The sequence below is a fragment of the Pteropus medius genome, unplaced genomic scaffold (genome assembly GCF_902729225.1).
Source record: "Pteropus medius unplaced genomic scaffold, Ma_sr-lr_union100, whole genome shotgun sequence".
In the NCBI taxonomy this organism is placed as follows: domain Eukaryota; kingdom Metazoa; phylum Chordata; class Mammalia; order Chiroptera; family Pteropodidae; genus Pteropus; species Pteropus medius.
Window position 1 is genome coordinate 25,690,163 of NW_024351730.1, and position 25,271 is coordinate 25,715,433.

The following is a 25,271-nucleotide window of genomic DNA, read 5'->3' on the forward strand; positions in this document are numbered from 1 at the left end:
CAAACTGGCATATTGCAAGTGACATTCTGTAGAAGTGAAAAAGAAGAGGCTGCAATAGAAGAAACTAGATTTCTTCTGCATTACACATTCTTTACACAAATAGTCCATTTTCAGCAGTAGAATTAAATGCAGATCAAATGCTTTTAAAAGTTTTTGTGCCTAGGTGGCAATTACAGTCGTCACACACTTAAAGAGAAAAAGAACAATAATAATACAGAACACAGTATTTTTAACACTTAAAGCACATTTAACACTTTCAGCCGTCTACTGGGTTCTCAGATCCGATTGGCAGCTGAAATTTCACATCTACCTGGTCTTGCATGGCTAAGGTACTGTTTCACAGAGCTTTATAACCATTTTAGCAGCTTCATCCAAATCATCACAAGCAAGAATTTCAAGTCCACTGTCTGTTATTAGTGCCTTAGCATCATCAACTTGTGTACCTTATAACCATACCACAATAGGTATTTTAATTTCCAGATCCTTTACTGCCATGACTATACCCTGTGCAATAACGTCACACCACATGATTTCTCCAAAAAAATGTTTACCAGAATAGCCAGTACCTTTTTATCTAAAGTGATAATCTTAAATGCTTCTGTTACTGATGGGTTGTAGTGCCACCACTAACATCAAGAAATTTGGCTGGAGTCTCCCCATGAAGTTTTATTATATCCATTGTGGCTATAGCCAAACCAGCGTCATTTACTAGACAGCTTATATACTCCATCTAGGCCAATGTAGTTGACATCTGCCTTAGCTACATCTTTGTCCCTTTCATATTCTTAGGTCTAGTCCTGTGGGTCAAGGATTTTCTTCTGGCGATAAGCCGAATTAGAATCAGAATTGATCTTTGCATCCATACATAGCACAGTTCAATCTGAATCTTCTACCATTGGATTTATTTCTACCAGGGTTGCATTATATTTCAGGAAAAGATTTTAAAGCTTGACCATGTTTTCTGCCACAGAATCCACAACATTAGGTGGAAAGTTGATTCTTGTCTTTGTTTCCAGGACCCTTTGTGGTACGAGCTTTTCTTCGAAGTTCGACTAGTGAAGGTTTGTTATTAAAGGTCGAGCCTTTGTTGCCTAAAGAAGTGGAAACCAAAGAAAGCAACCAAGAAGCTGCCTAAAATTGTTGTATTGTGAAATTATTTTTAGTGGATTAAGAAGCAACAGAGAAAATTATAAAACTGTATAATTTCTATGTTTGGTATCTTGTTATTTCTTGATCATCATGCTCAAAAGTGAATTTTCACACTGGAAAAATCTTACAACACTTTCAAAAATAAGAAAATAAAATTTTATCTGAGTCTACATTTTATATCCTGTTAAATCTTCTTCCTTATAGTTCAGATTCAACATGCTGGTAATTACAGCAGCAATTTCTAGCTTAATAACTTTCCATGGAGAGCCATACCATCTGAGGGAAAAGTAACATCTTCAGTCCTCATAAGACAGAGAATGGCAGAGTCATGAACTACATCACAAATATGACTATTTTCTAAAGAAAAATTATGGAAAATGTTCATTCTAAAAGATTCTGGATGTAACTTGTGATAACGAATATAGAATATGAGTGGGCAGGAAATCTTTGTTTTTCTCTTAGGAATCAATCTATAATATTTGTATTTCTTAGTTTTATAGCGCTTTGCAATATACGAGGCACTGTGTGTGGTGTTTTCATATACTTAACCTCATTTGATTCTGAATTCTCTGCTAATAGCACGTAATAGGTTTGGTTAGTGTTTATTGAATGAACATGCCATGAGGTGGATAGAACAGCTTCATTTATGGATGAAGAATCAGGCTAAGAAGTTGTGTCTTTCATCAAGTGCCAGCTTACAAATTAGTATTGGTCCTTTAGTGTTTACTGGTATGTGACAAAATAATAATAATAAAATAATAATAATAATAATAATTTTGGCATTCAACTGCCAACTGTCCTTTCTTGGGAATGATTTCCTTATTCTGCGACTGTCTCCCATTTCTTTAGAGGATGTTTAAATGCCTTTTCTTATATGAAATAATAGTGCCGATAAATTTGTTGGTGAGTTTTAATAACACTCACTTTGTAAAGAATATTTTGACAGCTCCATATAGGCCTTCCATATTGTTTTTGAAATTTTAGTAATCTGGGAAGTCCAAATGACTGAACAACCACTCTACCCCACTATGCTTTTTTCCCATAGGAAAATTAAAATTTAAAGGCTATTTACCAAAAACAGCTGTAACATTAACTACAAAACTGTAACAGCAGTTAACTTCCATTACGGGCCTACTACTATCTTATGCTTTATATACATCCTCTCTTTTCATCCTCACAGCAGTTTGGTGAGAAGGATGTTGTTCCCATCTTTCAGAAAAGGAAATTGAAACCAGTATGAGGTCCCATAAATGGCAAAGTGAGATTCAAAGCTGGATTTGTTTTTGAAGTCTGTTCTCTTAACTGTTAGACTATTTTACCTCCTTTTTATATATTCTGAGGTAAACTGTTAAACTGAACACTTTAAAATTTTAAAATATTGAATAATTAAACTTCATTTTCTTAATATCTAATTATGAGGTTGTGGCATAGCCAATATGAAGAAAGTGGAAGTAAAGGGTTGAAAGAAGTGGGATGAGAGAAGAGTAGAGCAGGATAGAGAGAAAAAGATACCTATTCGTTTTCCGCAATTACTATCTTTTTTTTTTATAATAATAATTTTTTTTATTTTTCAGTTATAGTTGACATACAATACTATATTAGTTTCAGGTGTACAACATAGTTATTAGACATCTACATAACTCACAAAGTGATCACCCCAATAAATGTAGTGCCCTCTAACACAATACATAGTTATTACAATTTATTGGCTATATTCCTTATGCTATACTTCTATCTCCATGACTCTCGATAACTACCAATTTGTATATCTTAATCCCCTCTCCCTTTTTCACTGACCCCCTGAACCCCTCTCCTATCGGATAACCCTCAGAAGGTTCTCTGTATCTGAGTTTGTTTGTTTGTTTGTTCATTTTGTTCTTTAGGTTCTACATAAACATGCAATCATATGGCATTTTTCTCCCTCTTTATGACTTACTCCACTCAACACGCTATCCTTTAGGTCCATTATGCAATATCTTTTCCCATCCTCTTTTAGTCTGTGAGTGACTTTTAATCTGAAATGAGTCTCTTGTAGGCAGCATATGTAAGGGTCTTGTTTTCTTATCCATTCAGCCACTCGCTCTGTTGATTCGAGCACTTAATTTTTCACTTGAAGTACTTATTAATAGATAAGTAATTGCCATTCTTTATTCATATTTTTGCAACATATTTTTTCTTCTTGAAGTCTCTCCCACATTTCCTGTAATGCTGGCTTGGTGATGATGAACTCCTTTAGCTTTGTCTTGTCTGGGAAGCTGTTTATCTGTCCTTCAACTCTAAATGATAGCTTTGCTGGATAAAGTAATCTTGGTTATAGATCCTGGGTTTTCATCACTTTGAATATTTTGTGCCAAGCCTTTCTGTCCTGCAAAGTTTCTTTTGAGAAATCAGCTGCCACTCTTAGGAGAGCTCCCTTGTAGGTAACTAATTGCTTTCTCTTGCTGCTTTTAAGATTCTCTCTTTGTATTTAACCTTTAGAACTTTAATAATGATGTGTCTTGGTATGGGCCTCCATGGGTTCATCTTTTTGGGGACTTTCTGAGCTTCCTGGGGTTATACGTCTATTTCCTTCACCAGGTTAGGGAAGTTTGCCATCATTATCTTCAAATAGGTTTTCATCTTATTGCTTTTTTTTCTCCTCCTGGTACCCCTATGATGTGAATCTTGTTACATTTGATGTTATCCAATAGGCTTTGTATCTTCATTATTTTGGATCTTTTTCTCTTGTTGCCGTTCTGATTGAGTGTCCTCTGCTACGCCGTCCTCTATATCGGTGATTTGATCCTCTGCTTCCTCCTCTCTGTTGATTCTCTCTAATATACTCTTCATCTCAGATATTTTATTCTTCATTTCTGACTGGTTCCCTTTTGTAATTTCCATTTCCATTTTTATATTTTTTATCTTTTTGTTAAAGTTCTTACTGAGTTCATCTACTCCTCTCTTAAGTTCGTTGAGCATCTTTATAACCAGTGTTTTAAACTCTTCATCTGGTATATTGCTTGTCTCCATTTTGGTGAATTCTTTTTCTGAAGCTTTGTTCTGTTCTTTCAAGTAGGACATGTTTTTTTGTCTCCCCATTTTGGCTGCCTCCCTCTATCTGTTTCTATGTGTTAGGTAGGGCTCCCAAGTCTCCCAATCTTAGTAGAGTGACTTTATGTAGTAGGTGTGCTATGGGGCCCCTTGGCACAGACCTGAGAGGGGCCCAGCTACAGGACAAGTTCAGCTGCAGCCAGTGCACCTCCAGGGCTGCCTGGTAAGAGACACCAAGCAATCCACATGTGGTGGCCACCTATGCTGGTCTTTTAAGTGGCTCAAGGGATCAAGTCCAAAACCAAGGCCGGCTGCCACTAGTGCAGGGTTTGGGGCTGCTCAGCAAGAGGTACAGGGCATGTCGAGGCCAAATGTTGCTGCTTTTGTTTGTAATCCTTTGAGAGATTTTCTGAAAGTTCACAGATGGAGCCAGGACAGCCCATTTGTATGGAATAAAATCACTGGAAGCATCTTCGATGGGCCCACAAGTTGGGAGAGGTGGAGTCTTAGGGAATCCCCTGGGTGGAGCGACCTGTGTTACATAGATTAATGGTGCCTGTGTCTGCAGACTGGGAGTGGGGAGGGCTCAACAGAGGAACAATGGCTTCTGCTTGCACCTCTGTCCAGGAGCCAGCCACCCCTCCAGCCCTTTCCCTGAAGCCCAACAGCTCAGTGCCTCCCATATGTTCCTGGTTCCCCTTGAGCAGTCTGTCAGCGAGTAAGGCCGGGCGTGGGCCCTTTAAGAGGAAAGTCTACGCTTCCCGCAGCACCCTGACTCACACAGCTACACCGCTGGTTTTCACAGCCAGAGGTTGTAGGGACTTCTCTTTCCAGCACTGGAACCCTGAGCTGGGGAGCCAGCTGGACTGGACTCTATGCTCCTCAGGTGGGGAGGGGGCTCCACAGCCAAGATAACCCTGCTGATTCTCGACCATCACTCTCTGTTGTGGGACCGGCCATTTGGCGTCTCTGCTCTGCCTACCATTTTGAGGTGACTTGTTATTTGAGGTGACCTAGTTGTAGGGCTTCTGTTCAGCCAGATCTCTGATGACTCCTTCGTACTGGTTGTTCTGTAGTTCTGTTATAATTTTAGTGTGGTTGCTAGAGGAGGCATGAACAGCCTTTGTCTTCTATGCCATCTTGAATCTCTCCCAATTACCATCTTTTGGAAGCTTACTAATTAATCGTATTTGAAGATCCTAACTCATACAGTAGAAGCTCTATTGTATTTGTAGCTTTTCTTTTCATTAATAGAGTAGGCATACTCATTATTGATAATTTTAGAAACTAATATTTTATAAATCACTGTTAATTCTACTCATAGATAACCAGCATTAATATTTTGATGCTTTCCAATGTCTTTTTTCAGTTGACAGGGAGAAAGAACATGTATACATGTGATCTTATAAAGCATTTCCCCATGGTAATTAAAATTTCATATAAAAAGCATCATTTTAATGGTTGAACAATATTCCATCCTGTTGATGCTCAAATTAATGGAATCATTTCCCAATTTGGGAACATTTAATTTGCTTAAGCCCCTCCCCCTCCATTATTTACAACACCTTAGAGAAAATCTTTGGATATAATTTATTTTCCTCTCTATTTCTAGAAGTGACATTCTGGGTTGAAAGGTATGATATGGCTAAAGGTGCCTTTTTGATCAGAACAAACCAGAACAAAGAAATATGATTGGAAAACTTGCTCTGGGCAAGAACATTCCAGGGTCTTATTAACTGGCCTATGAATAACTTATTTCCTGCCCTTAGAGCATTCCTTGCCTCCATTCGAGCATTCTTCCTATTGACTAACTAGAACTGAGTGTTTATAATGATACGCTTTGAGTGTTTATAATGATATGCTTCTGGAAAAGTAGTAGAATTGTATAGATTAGTCTTACTGTAAATCTCTTTTGTATTACTATTTTCTTCCTCTTAGCAATAAATTAAATCTTACATTTAAAAGAGTAAAAACTTACAAATTTTTTAGTAAATGCTAGTGATTCTCAGACTAGTATGCATCCATATCACCTGGAGGGTTTGCAAGCACAAATTGCTGGATTCCAGTCAGCAGTCTGAGGTGGACCTTGAAAATTTACATTTCTAACAAGTTCCCAGGTGATGGTGATGCTGGTCCAGGGACCACACTTTGAGAACCACTGGTATCTGCTAATGGCTCTTTTAAACATGGACGGATAAAAACATCTCTGGCTTTGGTACCAGTGTCACTTTATTTAAAAGTTTAACAGGTAATTCTGATACATCAGGGTTGAGAATCATTAGTATATTCAATTACCCAACTTATAAAATACGTAAAATTTGCAATAAAAGTCAAGATTTTAAATGACTGAGATGACAGAAAGATAAAACTATATTTAAGAGCCAGGACTAGTTTCTAGCTTTCTGGTTTATCCCTATGTGTAAATAATGTAGAGTCCGGGTTCTAACTATGGAGAAACAATTCAAAATCTGGGATCTTCTGTAAAACAAGGACTTAAGATGATCACCAGTGTACTTTCTAACATAAATTTTATGATACACCTTTTGCAGATGGCATTTCACACTGTTAGAAGTGATGTAAGATAACTTTATTAACATTACTAATATAAACACATATAAACATACATTTAATGGTGTTAGCATTATCTTGTTAAAGACCAAATGCTTGGGGTAGGACAGGGGAACCTATTCAGTAGTGGGTTTTTTCATATAGTAAGTAGTTAATCACAGTGTCCAGTAGGTGGCAATAATAACCTTTCATACAATTTTAAAATAGTCAACTTACTGATTAATTATTTTCTTCACTTGTCTATACAAATAAAATAGTAAAAATACTTTATAGACCACTTGGAGCTTTGTTTTGAAGTGAATATTTTTTTGTTTTTGTTCTATTTTGGGCATGTTACAGAAGTTGCTTTAGGTGTCACTAAAATAATGCATACTGCAAATTTTTTATGTTTTAACTTTTATAGAATTTTTCAAATATACAGAAAATTTAAAAAATAAAATAACACCAATTTACTCACCACCCAGCTTCAGCAATTATCAACATCATGCTGTTGTTCTAGTTGCTTCTATCCTAGTCCTCATCTCTGCTAGAGTAATTAAAAGCAAATCCTGTATATCATATCACTTAACCTATAGAGCTTTAAGAATAATCAGACTATTATTACAAGAAGATTGTAGGTCCAGTTTTCAGAACTTTGATTTTTTTTGTATTCTATTCTGACCATTGAGAGCATTTAGTTTTTTTTTGGATTGATTTTTTAATATAATTATGAACAAAACATAAAATATTTGTAGTGCTCTAAGAACTTACAGAACATAGGAACATAATCAGCCACATAAAATTGTATAAAATAACAGTACTTTTAAAAATAAGAAGGAAATTGGTATTATCACTTAAATTTAAAAAAATAGAAATTTAACTAATAATAGATTGAGATAACATTCAATTTTTATTTGAAGGTATCCAAAGGAATTAAAGTTTTACTGTATTGTTTTATTTAAAAAAAATAGAAGCCTATTAAATAAATTTGACAAGTAGAGAAAGGAAGAACACAATGAAGAATTTAAAGAGAATAATGACCTATAATTCCTTAACAATCACTTAATATTTTATTATACTTCCTTTTTTCCTCTCTCTATGTGGAGGTATCTTTTTTTTTTTTTTTACCAAAATAACATGGTTGTGATCATGTTGGATATAGAGTAGGAAGGAAGACATTTTGTCTCTGAAGTTTCCCATATCTCCTGCTATTTAGTCACTTTCAATTGAAAAAAGCCAACCAAAATCAATTTCCAGGTGTTTGCTAAATGAAAAGTCTTATACTTTATCTCATTATGTCCTACATAAGACTTTATATTATTGTTTTCTAAGTTGGTAATTGCTTTAATGGAATTAATTTATACACGTTTTTAAATAGTGTTTCCCAAACCTAGTGTTTGGGGAACTTCGTGTTTCCCAAAAGGAAATACATATATCATTAGCGGCACAGGAAATGAATTTTGATGGTAAACCACATTTAAATTAATAGTTAATAGATCTTTAGTGTGTTATAGGAAAATATAAGTAGCACATAAAGACCATGATTTCATGGGTATTATTGCCTAGGATGACATTAAAGTGGGTGATTCTTTGTAAATTCCATTTTAAAATATTAACTATATCAATATGTAAATTTTATAAACTGCTTTCCAAAGTGGCTATACCATTTTACATTCCCTCCAGTAATGCATGAGGGTTCCAGTTTCTCTTCATCTTTGTCAACACTTAGAATTGTCTGTCCTTTTTATTATAGCCATTCTAGTGACTTTGTAGTAGTCATACATGCTTTAAATGAGAAAGTTAGTTCTTTTGCTGAGAAAGTATTTGGGGATAAATGATAGTAATTTTTAAATATGTATCATTTAGAAGTCAGAATATATTTATACTATAAGCTAGGACCAATGCAGACTTTATAGAGAAGCAAATTTTGGCTCAAAGTTAATCAAAACAAGCGCCGTGGACTATTGCAAAGTAGTAATGACCTTTTTATTGTATGCATTTAGATGCAGCTGTATCAGTTAGTTCTTCAATTACAGTCAACCGAAATTGGCTGACTGACTTAACAAGAGAAGGGCTGTATTATAAGGATATGGGCTGATTCACAGAATCTAAGGAAAAGCCAAAGAACTGGTACTTTAAAAGGGTAGGAAGCAGCTCAGCTCAAGGGTTCTAAGTAGCAGGAATCAATGGAAGTATCCCCAGAGAGCTACTGTCAAGGTGAATCAGCTCCGTTTTCTGACCTTGTGTCACTGCACTCAAGATTCTAGGAGGAGAGAGTCTGCTTGGCCTCGTTTAGTTTACTTGCCCACTCCTTCGTCAGGAGAAGGCAGAATTGATAATCTCCCCAAAGTACATGTAGCAGGGTAGAAGAAATTTCCCAAGGTAATGAAGTGCCTTTACCAAAAGAAGGGGCTACTGGGTGCTGGGCAGGCAAAACCAATAGATGCTCACTATACCAGCTCACTACCGCTGATGAATATTTAGGGAGAAATAGTAGCAATGATAGGAGGCTTGACAAGTCTCTAAGGCCTATTCATTCCTTGAATATTTATTCGATGTTTCCTGTGATTTCTATGAAATCAATAACTATATTTCTTTAAACTCAAAATATTTACTTCGTTAGTCTAAAAAGTATTTTTACATAGTAAATATTCTTCAAGTGCAAAAAAAATGTTGCTTGTTTAGTTTTGGAGGGGAGAAGTATCAATTTCATTTTATTAAACACATAAACAGATTCCCATGGTAAACAGATTGATTAGACAGAGCAAAACTTCTGTGATTCCCCCAACTAGCCTCCATTGTGGCTCCATGCAGATCTTTTATACTCGTACAAATTATGTTCCTACCTGAATATGGACGCTTTTCATCTTTAAAAATAGTATTATATATTGTTTGCAATTTATTTTTTTTACTCAGTATCTGGAGCATTATTCCATGACTACTGCATTTTAAAGAATGCTTTATAGTACTCCATAATATGAACATACCCTGATGTACGTTACCAGATATCCCCTATTGACGGGCATGTAGGTTTCTTCTAATATATTATTTTGATGAATGTAATTGTTATGTCTCTTATAAGTATGAGCAAGTACCTTAAGGTAGATTGCTAAAATCATACTGTGATTAAGAGTACAGACTCTGGAGTCATACTATAAGGATTCGAGTTCCAGCGCTACTCTATACTGTACATTATTGGTGTTGCTCAATAGTTTTAAAGAAAATTTTCATTGACTTACAACATAAATTCAGAAGTGTAAACAGCTTGATGAATTCTTCAAAGTTAATATGTACATAGCACGTAAACCAAGAAATAGATAACGCCAGCACCCCAGGAAGTCCCTTTGTTTGCCTCTTGAAAAATACTCTAATTCAGGGTAACCATATCATGATTTTTAAGGCCATATATTTATTTTGCCTTTTTAAAAAATCAATGTAAATGGAATAATTACCATATGTATTTTTTAGGGGAAGTCTGAGTTCATTCACTCAACATTTTGTTGAAGAAATTCATTAATAATGTCGTATATATTTATGTTCATTCCCATTGCTGTATAATATTTCATTGTGTGAATGTATCACAATTTATCCATTCTGTTGATGGACATGTGGGCTTTACAGTTTGGAGTATTACAAATAATGCCAATGTGAACATTCTTACACATTTCTTCTAGTGAAGTTTTAGAGCTATTACAAATAATGTTACTTATTAACATTCTTGTCCACTTTTTTTTTTTTTTTGGTGAACATGCATATGCATTTCTGTTGGATGTATACCTAAGAGTGGAATTACTGGATTATAAATTAGATATATGTTTGTTTATAGTAGATGATGCTCAACAGTTTTCCAAAGTAGTTATATCAATATACACTTCCAACAGGGTATAAGAGTTCCAAATGCTCCATATTTTTGTCAGTAATTGGTTTATCTTTTTCATTTTAACCATTTTGCTGATTGTGACATTGTTCAGTAATTTTGAAAAATGTAAAAATTTCCATTAGTTGGGGAGACAGAGTTTAGGATATCACTCTCCATTAATTAAAGTTGGCTCTGAGAATGGATGTGTAAGGGCCAGGCTGGGTCGTCCAAACCTAGAAGTGATGGGGAGCTGGCATGTCAGTTCCCTAGTTTTCTCGGACTGTTCCAGGTCTGGTTCTTGTGGGCTCTTCCCTGCCCAAGCCAAGGCCTCTCCTTTTCTACTACTTCCTCCCCGTATCTGGGTTTACATACCATATAGGAAGGGGGAACACCCAAGAAACACAATATAGGGGCTTTTCCCTCAATCTGGGCGAGTTGTCTGGGTAGAGATTGATAGGAGCCATAAGAATCAGAGTTTTCTGAGTAGAAGGCTGATGCCTGCTTCCCTCCCAGTGTCTAGACCACAGCCTTTCTGGCTCCTCCTGCCCATGCTCCCTTGGACCCTTCTAGCTCCTTGCACCTTTCTTGATGTTTGGATTAAAGCCTCTGGTTTATACCTGTCCAAAAAAAAAAAAATCCTTCGGCAATCCAGTTTTATGGGATTTATAAAAAACTTTTTCTTAAAAATTAAGAGATAGAAGAGACTCAAACAAGTTATAGTCTTCCTGGGGGAAGGATTAATTTTGTCTGGATTATCCTATGTAAAAGGACACGGTCAGAATCTAGAAATTTGTTTTGAACATTACCCTCTTTTTACATCTAAATCCCAGTATCCGGTAAAATTAAGTCTATAAGATTTTTAAATTATTGTTTCCAGTACATTATGCAGTTTCAAAAAGTACTAGCCTTGGCCTAGAATGGGGACTGCAGATTCGTGGCTCCTAATTCTATTATTCCTATCTCCCAGACAGATTATGACAGATGGTATGAATTGAAGAATCTTTTTGCACTCATTTCTATGTAATCTCAGAATTTCCCCCCGTCAATATAGAGTTGTACATGGTCACACTGTTGATAAGAGTGATGGAAGATTATAGCAGTTTTCATCCTATACTTCAAAGTACAAGTCTTAAAAATTTCTCAACTATTGCCGTTGTTAGTTGGTTCTATAGTAGACTGACAGAAATGTGACTCATTCTTAGAAAGCTATCATTTAAATCTATTACTTAGTCATACAAACTGGGGAGCTGGCTTTAACTTTAGTCTTTTATAATTTCTGTTTTCCTATTTTAATATTTAATCAAATTTTTCTCATTTGGACTAGGGAAAATTCTGAGAATGTTGCTTCAGCTTCATAGGTCAAAGTGAATTAGTGAAAATGACTTGAAAGAGGAGGAAGGATGATACAGATAAGGGCTAAGCAAGAATCCTGACAGATTCAAGGATTGAGAAGGACCTATAGAGGTCTATGTGATTCTGGAGTATATTCGTTATGGTATGATAGATATTGATAATAGCTTGTAACTTGAAATTCAGATTAAAAATAATTTATGGGAGTGAATTTCAAATAGTATTTTCAAAGTGGAAAGGTAAAAAATAAGTTACTTCTTTTAAAATTTTTGGCCATGCTCATATGATAAAAAAACCTAAGATAAAAGATTATTAAAACCTTAGAGAATAAAGAAGGAAGGAGGGAAGTATGGAAATTAAAGAGTGGTGATATAGATGAAACCCTAGATCTAAGGAAAAGTAAGCCAGGAGATAAGCTTTAGCATTAGTAGTTTCTGCTAATGTCAGATTCTCAACTCCAATCCTTACTAAGTGTATTACTTTGAGCATTCACTTGCCTTATAAGCCTCAATCTTTTTGGCTATAACATAATCTTTAAAAAGTTCATCTTTATTACAGTATTATGAAGATTGACCTGGTAATATCAATGAAATAACTTTATAAATTAAGGTGGTGATCAACTTTTGTTATAACTATTAGGACAATATGTGAGCCTCAACATATAAATAGCTTAAACTAGATTTAAAACAAGTCTAGCTTTTATTTTCTGCCCATAATGAAATAACTTATTTCAGACTTGCCCTCTACCTGTAAACAACTAGAAAACTGGGCAAAATATTTGAGGCAGCTGTTTCGTGACACTGGAAAACATGTAGTACAAGAGCGTGTTCTCCGAGAGGACGGAGGCGAATGGGGTGAGTCCCACAAAAGCCTCTGCATCTGCTTGAAGTCACTTTCTAGATCACACACAGGAGAGGGGAAATTAAGGAAAGCATGGCAATCTGTATAGAAGACACAGATCAGACTTTGGGAAGGCTGTGGCACCTTCAGTTTGTGGGGCATGGCATCAGAAATGTAGGAGTTATGCAGAGAAGCTCTAGGAATTTTCAGGGGGTTTTCACTGAGTCTTTTGCCATGTGCTAAGGGTGCACAGGCATAGAATGAAATATCACAAGGCCAGACAAAAAGTCATTACTGGAGAACTTCTAAGTTGAACAATTCCTGGAACTTAGACATGGCTGAGAGACATTTGAGTTTCAATCACAAGAATGGCAAGTCCTCATTGAAAATACTGGGTATTCTGTAGATTTCCCAGAGCTGTCTCTTAGAATAAGGCTAAAAGAGCTCTTGAGTAAAGGCTATTCTAGACCACTGCTATCAAAGTTTAAAAACCTCAAAAGGGTCAAGCTGATTGGAAGTAACTGCCTGCCAAATTCAACACTCTTTAAAGGTAGAAAACAAACTCCAAAATCTTAAGAACATGTTATTTATGGTGTCTGGCACCCAATAAAAATTATGACATGTAAATAAGAAAAATGCAAGGAAAAAACTCAATCAATAGAAACCAACTCAGACATTACAGAGATCAATGAAGTCACAGACAAGCATTTTAAAACAGCTATTATAAATATGCTCAAGTATATAATGGAAAACATGGGCATAGTGAGGAGAGAAATGTAAGATATTAAAAAGAAGCAAAGGGAACTTTAGAGCTAAGAAATGCAATATTTGAATGAAAAATTCAGAGTTAATTAGTCACAGCAGAAGACAAGAAGCAAGAACTTGAAGATACTGCAATAGAAGCTATCCAAATTGAGGTACAGAATGAACATAATAGCAATAAAAAAGAACAGAGTCTCAGTGACCTGAGGAATATTCCAAGTGACCGAACATGTACTTAGTTGGAGTTCCTGAAAAAGACAGAGGAGAGGAGCCAGAAGTTTTTTTCCGGACAAAATGAAAACTGTGATTTCTAAGTCTAAGAAACTCAACAAACTCCAAGCAGGATAATCAAAAGGAAAACCTTTCTAAGGTATATATTCAAATTGTTGAGAACCAGTGATAACGTGAAATTCTTAAAAGCTGCCAGAGAGAAAAAGGAAACATTAAATACAAGGGTACCCAGTTAAGAATTACTACTAATTTCTTATCAGAAATCATGCATGCTAAAGGAATGGAATGATAACTTTAACATGTTTTTTAAAGTTAATTTAGGAGTCTATGTCAAGTGAAAATATCCTTCAAAAAATGAGAGCAACATAAAGACTTATTTTTACAAAAGCATAGAGAATTTGTTTCCAGCATATCTGAATTACAAGAAATGTTGAAGTTCTTCTACTGAATAAAAAATTATACCAGATACAAACCCAGTTCTGTAGAATGAAGAATGCCAGAAAGGATGAATATGAGAGAAATACAAAAGAGACTTCTCTCATTTTATAATTTCTGTTTTAAAAAATTCTCCTTTAAAAGCAAATGTAATAATATTCTGTTGGGGTTTATAACAGTTTGAGGTAAAATATATGAAAATAATAGCACAAAGGTTAGCAGGGTATATATACATAGCTCACTTCAGCTAGGTGCAGTTCTTTGTGTTCATCTAGTGTTTTTAGTGGATGAAATCACACATAAAACCAAAAAGTTATATTAAAGTTTTTTGCTATGGTCTTAGAAAAATTTCGTATTTTCAAAAACAAGCATTATAGTAGAACTGAGTCAGACAAAAATTTATACCCATGTGACCATGATGAAAATCAAAATACAGAATATTTCTATCACCCCCAAAAGTTTACTTGTGCACTTGGTCCTAATTCCTGCCATTAGCACCAAGCAACAATAGATTTGCATTCTGTCACTAGTTTTGCATGATGTAGAATTTCATATGAATGGTTCATATGGTGTGATGCATGTGCTTTATGTCTGGCCTCCTTTACTTAGAATAATGTCATTGAAATTCAGCCATGTTGCTGCATGTACCAATAGACTATTATTTTTAATTTCCAAAATATATTTCATTGTATAGATATAACAAATGTATATCTATTTACCTGTCGATGGTTATTTGTGTTGTTTCTAGTTTGGGGCTCTTTGAATAAAACTTCTATTCATGTACAAGTTTTTTGTTTTTTGTTTTTCCTGTTATTTTTCTTAGATAAAGAATGGAACTTCTAGGTAATATGGTGACAACTTTCATAAGAAATAACCAAGTAGGTCTCCAATGTGGTTGTGCCATTTTACATTCCCACGGCAATGTCTGAAAGTTGAAATTGCTTCATAGCCTCAGACGGTTGGATTTTTAATGTTTAATTTTAGCTATTCTAGTGGGTGTGTTGTGGTATCTCATTGTGATTTTAATTTGCATTTCTCTAGTGACTAATAATGTTGAGCTTCTTTTCATGTGCTAATTAGCCATTCTTATATGTCTTTTGGTAATTAGTACAAAGTGTTTATTCAAATCTTTTGCCCTTTAAAAAAATTGGGTTTGTCTTATTGACTTGTAAGAATATTTTATATAATCTGGTAAAACCCTTTATCAAATATATGTGTGGCAAATATTTTATTCCATTTGTGGACTGATTTTTCATTTTCTTAGTTTTTTCTTAGTGTCTTTCAAAGAGCAGATTTTTATAATTTTTATAAAGTCTGTTTTATATTATTTTTTGTATAGTTAGTGTTTTCTCTGTCCTAAGCTATCTTTTCCCTTCTCAAAGTTGCAAATTTTTTTTTATATTTTCCTCTATTACATTTCTTCTATAAGGTTTATGAATTTTAGTATTTACTTTTAGCTTTATGATTCATTTCAAATAAAAATTTCTGCACAGTGTAGTGATCGAAATATTTTTTTTTCATGCAGATATCCAACTGTCCCAGCACATTTGTTGAAAAGACCACCTATTCTCCCATCTTTGGCACCTTGGTCAAAAATTAATTAACGTATATGTGTGGGTCTATTTTTAAACTCTAATTTGTTCCATTGATCTATTTGTTATCTTTATAATAATACCAAACTGTCCTGATAACTGTAATTTATGATGTCTTGAAATCAGATAATGTAAGCCTTTTAACTTTATTCTTTTAAAAAAAATGTGTTCTGGCTCTTTTAGGTCATTTATTACTATATAAATTTTTGAATCAGCTTGCCGATTTCTACAAATAGGGACCTAGGGTTTTGATTGACATTTGGTTGAATCTATATTTTAATTTAGAGAGAACTGGCACATTAACAATATCAAATCTTCTAGGTTGAGGAATTCCTTTCTATTCTTAATTTGCTGAGAGTTTGTTGTAGTTGTCATGAATAGGTGTGATATGGGACATCACTTGTAAAATTCGTAATCTTTTAGCAGGAAATTAAACAGGACATCTCTTGCAGAGTTCTTAATTTTTTAGTAAACCTAGTTAAATTTTCTTTCCTCCTTTCTTTGGGAAAAAGGCCCTCTCCCTCAAATTCCAATAATTGTCCTGAAACTGGTGACTCAGATCCTCTGGCTATTGATAAGGGTCTTCAGCCCATTGTTAGCAGAAATGACATTAGGCCATGCAGGGCCCTTAAAGTATGAGAGGGGAGGGACTTTAGGCCAAAGGTCTTTTTACTCTTTAAGAAATGTGTTAACCAAGCCTGTTTCCCTTTATTCGCTTAATAGGCAAATCAATAATAGAAATTAATAGATATATGATTTAAATAATAAGTTCGTACCTTCTTTTCCTCATCTAGGGACTGAGGCAGCACTTCGGCAGGAAACCCAAGACCCTGCCCTAAGGCAGAGAGGGAAAGAGCCCCTTGAAACCCTAATAGGCAGGGACCACGACCCTCCTTAGCAGGAAGCAGATACAGAAGAAGAGACCTCCCGTCCCTCAACATTTATACTAATAATAAGGGGTTCATAGCTCTTAGAAAAGAATTAGGCAGGAGAGTTAGGGGGTTTTGGTTCTGCCTGCAAAGACACTGAGGTCATCCTACCTTAGAAGGAGTTTGCCCTAGTCTGCCCACAATTAAGCAAGCTAGAAGGCATTTTTGGGCTACAGTAACACGTAGAAAGAAAGAAATTGGGTACTAGTTTTAGCCACTCGCACCTATGCAATAAAGACCTCAACAATCTTCAGTTTACCTGAGCCCCATTATACCATCATTATAATATAATGCGTATGCCCAGAAGTTCATTAATATCATTATAACAGGCTGAATTCTGGGAACGAACATGCACAGAAAGCAAATGATGAATCACTGAGTCCTGTCAATCTTAGTTGTCAATTAAGGAAGCCCACTCCCTTAAGAAAAGTAACCACTCACAGCAACTAACGCTAAAAACCCTAAAGGCTTTGTTACCAGGCCTTTGAGTCACAGTTCTCTTGCTCAGGCTTGCTTTCAGGTCTAGAAGTGTACTTTCCCTTCTCATAAAGCTTTTCTTTTCTGCTGTTTTTCGATGTCTTGCTCAGTTCTTTGTTTGAGACATCAAGAACCTAGACAACGTGTAGGGAGATGATCCTCAATCTCTGGTAACAGGTGTTAAATTTTGTCAAGTACTTTTTCCATATCTATTTAGAGAACCATATGGATTTTCTTTTTTAGTTTGTTAACATGGCGAATTAACATTGATTCTCTTCCTGAGGCAAATCTCACTTGGTCATGATGCATTATCTTTTTTAGGTGTTACCAATTTAGATTTGATAATATTTTATTAGGAACCTTTCCAGCAAGGTTTAGGAGAGACACTGGTCTTTATTTTTCTTTTCTTGTAATGGCTTTTACTTTTGACATCAGGGTAATGCTGGACACAAAATGAGTTGCAAAGTACTCTCACTATTTTCTGAGACTTTCTCTAAGATAAGTATTATATCTTCTTTAGATGTTGGGTAAAATTCACCAGGAAATTCATCTGGAACTATGGTAATTTTGGTGGGAATATTTTAAATCACTAATTCATTTATTCAAATGATATAGTGCTATTCAGGTATTTTTTAAAAAATATTTCCTTCTGTGACAGTTTTGGTTTTGTAAAATTTGGCTATCAAAGAATGACTCTATCTCTTCTAAGTTGTCAAATTTATTACAAAAATATGTTTAAAATATTTTTTTATCCTTTTAATGTCTGTAGTATCTATGGTGATGCCCCTCTTTCATTTCTACACTAGTTTTTTTTTTTTTTTTTTTTTTTTATCTAAGCTGAAGTTTATCATTTTATTGATCTTTTTTAAAAGGCAGCTTTGGATTTATTGATTTTTCTCTGTTTATGCATTCTATTTTTAATTGAAAAATTTATAATAGCTTTATTAAGATATAATTCACATACCATATGATTCACATATTTAAAGTGTACACACTTTTTCACTAAATTCAGAGTTGCGCAACCATCACCATAATAAATTTGAGAACATTTTCATAACCCCTAAAAGAAGACTACCTAGTCATTCTTCATTTTCCCAGCGTACCCTCCCCCAGCTCTAGGAAACCACTGAACTACTTTCTATCTCTATAAATTGGCCTATTCTGGATATATGTGGTCTTTCGTGACTAGATTCTTTCACTTAGCATAATGTTTTTAATGTTCATGCAATACTTCATTTATTTTTATTGCTGAGTAATATTCCATTGTATGGCTAAATCACATTTTGTTTATCCATTTATCAGTTGATAGGCATTTGGATTGTTTCCATTATTTGGTTATTATAAACATTTATGTGCAAGTTTTTGGGTAAATACATGTTTTTATTTCTCCTAAGTATATACCTGGCAGTGGAATTGCTGGGCCAAGTGGTAACTCTTTGTTTAATCTTTGGAGGATAAAACAAGCTGTTTTCCAAAGTGGCTACATCATATTCTGTTCCCACCACCAGTGTGTGAGAGTTCTAATTTTTCCACATCCTTATCAGCACTTATTATCTGTCTTTTTGACAATAGTCGTCCTAGTAGGTGCGAATTGGTATCTCATTGTGGTTTTGATTTACATTTCTTTGATGGCTAAAAATGTGCTTATTGGATGTTTGTATTTCTTCTTTGGACACGTGTATTCAAAATCTTTGCCTGTTTTTCAATTGGGTTATTTGTATTTTTATTGACTTGTAAGAGGTTTTTATATATTGTAGGTAAGAGTTCCTTATCAATATATGATTTGCAAAAATTTTCCCCCTTTTCATGGGTTGTTTTTTTACTTTATTGATAGTATTTTTTGAAGCACAAAAGGTTTTACTTTTGAGATATCTAACTTATTTTTTTTTCCTTTTGTTGTTTGTGTTTTTGATATCTTATCTAAGAAACCCTTGCTAATTCCAAAGTCATGAAAATTATGCCTATGTTTTCTTCTAAGATCGTTGATAGTTGTATCTCTTATATTTAAATCTTTTGATCTATTTTTAGTTTAATATTTATATAGTATGAGGTAAGGGTCCAACTTTATTCCTTTGCATATGGATATTTGGTTGGTTCAGCATCATTCATTGAAAAGACTATTCTTTCTCCCTTTGAATTATTATGGCATCATTACTGAAAATTGAGTGACTGTAAGTACGAACATTTATTTCTGAACTTAATTCTATTCCATTGACTTATATGTATATCCTTTTGCCAGTACCACTCTGTCTTGATTACTGTAACTATGTAGTAAGTTTTGAAATCAGGAAGTGACTCCTACAACTTTGTTCTTTTTTCTTAAGATTTCTTTGGCTATTTTTGGGTTCTTTAAATTTTTATACAAATTATAGGATCAACTTGTCAATTTCTGCAAAGAGCAAGCTGGAGATTTTTTGTTTTGTGGGACTTCTTAAAAATGAGATATAATTGACATATAACATTATATTAGTTTTGGGTATATAACATAATAATTTGATATATGTCTATATTCTGATATGATTTCTACAATAAATTTAGTTAACATCCATCACCACACAGATATAATTTTTTTTATATGACAACTTTTAAGATCTACTCTCTTAGCAACTTTCAAACACACAGTATAGTACTGTTAATTATAGTCACCGTGATTGATGTACATTATAGTCCCAGGACTTATTCATTTTATAATTGGAAGTTTGTACCTTTTGATCACCATCATTCATTTTGCCCATTCTACCCACCATCTCTGGCAACCACTCATCCATTCTTTATTATCCTTTTCTCTGTGGTTGGTAGTAATGTCTCCTCTTTCCTTCCAGATTTTAGTAGTTTGAATCTTCTTTTTTCTTTTCAAGCACAGTCTAGTCAACTTTATTGATCTTTTCAAGGAAACATGTTTTCATTTTATTAATTGTCTCTATTGTTTTTCCATTCTTTCTCTATTTGGTTTATTACCGCTCTATTATATCCTCCCTTCTGCTTGCTTTAGATTTAATTTACTCCTCTTTTTCTAGTGTCTTAGGTTAGTGGAAGTTTAGGTTATTGATTTGATATCTTTTTCTTTTATAAGATAGGCATTTAAAACTATAAATTTTTCTTTAAGCATGGTTTTAGTTGTGTCCCGTAAGTTTTGATATGTTGTATGTTCATTTGCATTCAAAGACTTTTCCAATTTCCTATGCGATTTCTTCTTTGACCCATTGGTTTTTTAGTAGTGTGTTATTTAATTTCTATACCTTTATTAATTTACCAAATTTAATTGTTATTAACTTATAATTTCATTCAATTGTGGTAGTTGGCTAACATACTTTGTATGATTTCAATCCTTTTAAATTTGTTGAGGTTTGTTTTATAGCCTAGCATCTGGTCTATCTTAGAGAATATTCTATGTGCACTTGAGAAGAATGTGTATTCTGCTGCTTTTGGATAGAGTGTTTTATAAATGTCTATTAGTTCTAGTTGGTTAAACTAGTTGGTTGTTCAAGCGTGTTACCTTTTTATTAGTTAATATTATTTTTTGTCTCTCTCTGTGTTAATGACATAGTCTTTGTTTTTCCCTAGGCCCTTTGTTTTTTCTTTTTTATTGTGGGAATTTGTATAGCACTATGATTTTTAGGAATATTTGTGCTGAGTTATAGAATAAATGACCATATGCTTAAAATGAGTGCATTTTATTTTATATAAAGTATACCTCAATAAAATTGATTTTAAAAGAAATTTAAAATTCTGGGGAAAAGTTAAGACTGTAAATTATAGCTTCTTAGAATAACAAATTATTGTATTGAAGAGAAAGTTTTTGAAAACTTACTCCTTAAAAGAGATTTTTTTTTAAAAAAATCTGCCACACCTTTCTAATGAGTATTTAAATTTATTTTTCTACTTTATTAGTCTTGTCATATAAATCCAATTTTTTCCCACAAAGGCTTGATTATTTTTTCTTCTTAAAGTATTTGGTGAAATGCTTCTGCCTTTATTATTGTTTTAAAATCTTCAAAAAGTTACTCATAACTGGCAATATCTGACCTTAAAATTCTAGCTGTCAACCATGTCAGGCTAAGAGGGCATATTTATCATTAAAGTTGCTCTTTAATCCTAAATACAATGTTCCCTTTCTCTATGTTCATTGAAAAAGAAAGGCTTGATTTCAACTCTTGCTCTTCTTTCAGTATTGCCTGCAAGTTAGGAAGCAATTTTGCATAGATTAAAAGCCTAAACTAACCATTAAAAGCAAGTGGATTTATCATCTCAATAGCTTCATTGAAGATTCAAAGGAATAATAAATTAGAGCCTTCATTATATCTCTTTAGTTTGGAAAAAATTCTTTTTCAGTGAGAAAACTAATCGTTTAACAAATATGTGTTCCCATGAGAAAATAATGTTTGGGTATACCAGTGATAATTCTCAACATTCTAAAAAAATAAAATTCAACACAACAAAACCCTTTGAGTGCCTACTAAAAGTAAGGCATGCCCTAAGTTTACTTTAATGATAGTATGTAATTTTGAAGGCATGTTTTGAGACATAGCCAAGTTTTAATATCAAAGTCAACAAACATTGAGCTTCTAGTTGTGAGAATTAAAATGCAAGAGTGAGTGAATGATGCTGTTTTTCCAAATTTTTATTTTAATCTGTCTTGGATGGTTGATTCTAGATGATATTGATAAGTTTCTTCTGATTTAATGAGATCTATAAATAGTGATATGTATAAAAATGAATACACATTATCTAAAAATATATGTCTTGTCAAAAGAATGAACGATTTTTGTTGATAAATTTTACTTAAACGTTTAACCTCAGTGTAAATTAGGGAATCCTCACATCTTGTTGTCCTCTCATCAGATGCTTTTCTTCCTTTACAGCACTTACTGAAATTTATTTTTGTGTTCATCTGTTAATGCACAACTATGTCCTATGTCTGACACTCATGTATATATGTATATATGGATATTACCACTATATATCTAGTACCTAGCCCTATGTTTAGTATGGTATGTACTCCAAAAAAATTGTTGAATGACCAAATAAATAAAATGTCTAGACCTCAAAATCCAGTCTTAACTCCATTCTGACTTAAGAAATAACTTAAGCAGGTCACTTACCCTCTTTCTGCTTTTTTTTCCTGCCTTTCCTAGCTTAGTGAATAATAGTAATACTTTACGTATAACACAATACATATCCATAATATTCAAAACATTTTCATGGCACTCACTGAGTGATTACTATGTGCCAGATATACTTCTAGGTATTAAGCCAAAAAGCGCACCAAAAAGACAAAAATTTACACCTTTGTGGAGTTTACATTCAAGTGAAATCTTGTTTTGTTTTGGTCCTTGTAACAACTCTGTAAGGTGGGTAGGACTGATATTAATAATTTACTAATAGAGACTTGGTGAAGTTAAGTATTTACTTAAGATCAATCAGCTAATGAATCCAAGAACCACATATTTTATATCCATTGCTTTTCCTTCCTTCCTTATGTCATCTATCATGTAGAAATTTCTTGAGGAAAAGTAAGATCCAATTTACTCAACAGCTTCTGTAAAATATACTACATAAATACGAAGTGATGACATGATTCAGATTTTTTAAAATTGAAGTATAATTGACATTCAACATTATATTAGTTTCAAGTGTATGATATGATGATTCTGTATTTGTATATATTGTGAAATGATCACAATAAGCCTAGTTAACATCTAACCATAATTCAGGTTTTAAAAACTATAACATTTCAAGATAGCTTAAATCCAAAGTAAATTTAAAATTTCAGTCTGATCTCTTGTTTAGATATGGCCTGCTGTTATTTATGTAATACCTAACTCTTATACCTAGACCCTTAACTACAGGAGTTGGGGCTTCCTACTGTTAAATGTTCTAATACCGTGTGTTAGTATGGAAATCTAGACTGTGCTTACAGTGAATAACATATTAGTTGCTAACCAAGGGAAATATTATTATGCCATTTGCTGCTTCTTATAAGGCATGTTATTATCCAACTCATTTTCTGAATCAACATACTGAAAGCACCATAAGTAATGTAAATTTTAGGAGCTTGCACATTTTTCAACTAAATGAGCAGTTTATAAAAAAAAAAAACAACTTTGTGCCTCTTCTCAATTTTAATGGATGCCTTGAAAAATTATTTTTGTCCTTCAAACCTTGTTTTCATGAGATAATCTTTTATTAGATCATTAGAGAGCCCATATTCAAACTTAAGAATTTTTCTTCGTTATGAACTTAAAACAGTTAAGCATTGAGAGTAAGCTATTCATAGACGATCTGGCATTTATTTTAATTTGAGCACTTCAAATTGTAAAAAGCATTAAAATTCCCCCAAATATGCTTAGATGTGCATAAAGAAACCTAGATATGGAAAATATACCTATTTGACAGAAATTACAAAGTAATTTATTTATAAATATAACTTAAAGGTCATACATTTGATATATTCTTTTTGATCTTTTATCTTATTAAAGGATTGGATTACCATAGAAAAACACTTCTCTAAGTGTGCTCCTTGAGTGTGTTTCTTAAGATATTAACAAGTATTATTGGGGGAGAAGGAAGGTTTCTGTAGTCAAATATGATAAAAATACTAAAGAGATTTCTTCACTCAGACTTCTCAAAGCCTTTAATATGTTAGTATGTTAGTGTACATTATAATCTCTAGTGATATTTTTTCTAACATTTGGCCACAAGATTTTTTTTTCCCTCCTTAGGTGTATCTGGTGGGACTAATGTTCTTCAAAACATTATATATATGTTAGTATTTGCATAATACCCTATGAAGTCTGTATTTGCTATAGGTTGTTCCTCAGTCTTCTTCTCTCTCTGGACACTCTCTATTATACCCAAGACTTTAAATACCACTTTTAGTTTATTGACACCCAAGTATGTAAATCCACCAGATCTGTCTTCTGAACTCCACATCTACATATATATCTGTCTACCCAAACTTTCCAACTTGATATTGAATTTTGAATAAAATTCAATGATCTAAAATTGAACTCAATTTTTTCCTCTTACATCTGCTTCTTCCAGTCCTTTCCTATTTCACTGAAGATCACTAGGATCCACTCAGTTGTCGAAGCTGGATACCTAGTAGCCATCCTTAACAATTGCCACTCATTTTTCCTTTCTCATACAACCATCAATGTGACCTAAGTATCCCAATTATTTATATTTCTTAAGTAAGTCTATTTCACTGAAATTTCATCTAAGTTTTAAGCCTTCATCATCTTGTAAAGATTGCTTAAAGTAACCCTTTAACTCAGCACCATTCAATAGAAATGTAATGCAAACCAGAAACTCAAGTCATGTATGCAATATAAAATTTTTTAATAGCCACATTAAAACATGAAAAGACAACTTACTAAATGGGAGAAGATAATCATCAATGATACTTCTGATAAGAGGTTAATACTCAAATTTTTAAAGAACTCATGTAACTCAACACCAAAAAGACTAACAATCCAATTAAAATATAGGCAGAGGGCCTGAATAGATATTTCTCCAAAGAGGATATAAGATGGCCAATAGACATTAAAAGATGCTCATTGTCAGTAATCATCAGAGAAATCCAAATTAAAACCACAGTGATATATCACTTCACACCTATCAGAATGGCCATCGTCATTAAATCAACAAACAACAAGTGTTGGCGAGGATGTGGAGGAAAAGGAATCCTAATGCGCTGTTGGGAATGCAAATTGGTGCAGACACTATGGAAAACAATATGGAGGTTTATAAAAAAATTAAAAATAGAACTATCTTATGATTCAGCAATTCCACTTCTAGGTATTTATCTGAAGAAATCAAAAACAGTAAGTCAAAAAGATATATGCACTCCTATTTTATTGCAGCATTATTTACAGTAGGCGAGATATGGAAGCAACCTAAGTGCCCATCAATAGACAATTGGATAAAGAAGAGGTGGTAAAATACAATGGAATATTACTCAGCCATAAAAAAGCATGGAATCTTACCATTTGCAGCAACATGAATGGACCTGGAAGGTATTATGCTAAGTGAAATAAGTCAAACAGAGATCCATATGATCTCACTTAT

At 33.7% G+C, this 25,271-nt stretch overlaps 1 protein-coding gene and 1 long non-coding RNA gene across 3 annotated transcripts in view; both read left to right on the forward strand.

Moving 5' to 3' along the window:
- Positions 1-1,326, forward strand: part of MRPL1 (mitochondrial ribosomal protein L1) — a 57,089-nt gene extending 55,763 nt beyond the window's left edge. Inside the window, exon 9 of the mRNA XM_039845529.1 lies at positions 1,017-1,326. Within this exon, the coding sequence (XP_039701463.1) occupies positions 1,017-1,135 (119 nt within the window). The 3' untranslated portion in view covers positions 1,136-1,326. The remainder of the gene's footprint in view (positions 1-1,016) is intronic.
- A 2,946-nt stretch (positions 1,327-4,272) lies between these two features.
- The window catches only part of LOC120588250 (uncharacterized), a 48,553-nt gene continuing 27,554 nt past the window's right edge, over positions 4,273-25,271 (forward strand). For both annotated transcript variants that reach the window (XR_005649191.1, XR_005649190.1), the window contains exon 1: positions 4,273-5,170. This is a non-coding gene — a long non-coding RNA (uncharacterized LOC120588250). The remainder of the gene's footprint in view (positions 5,171-25,271) is intronic.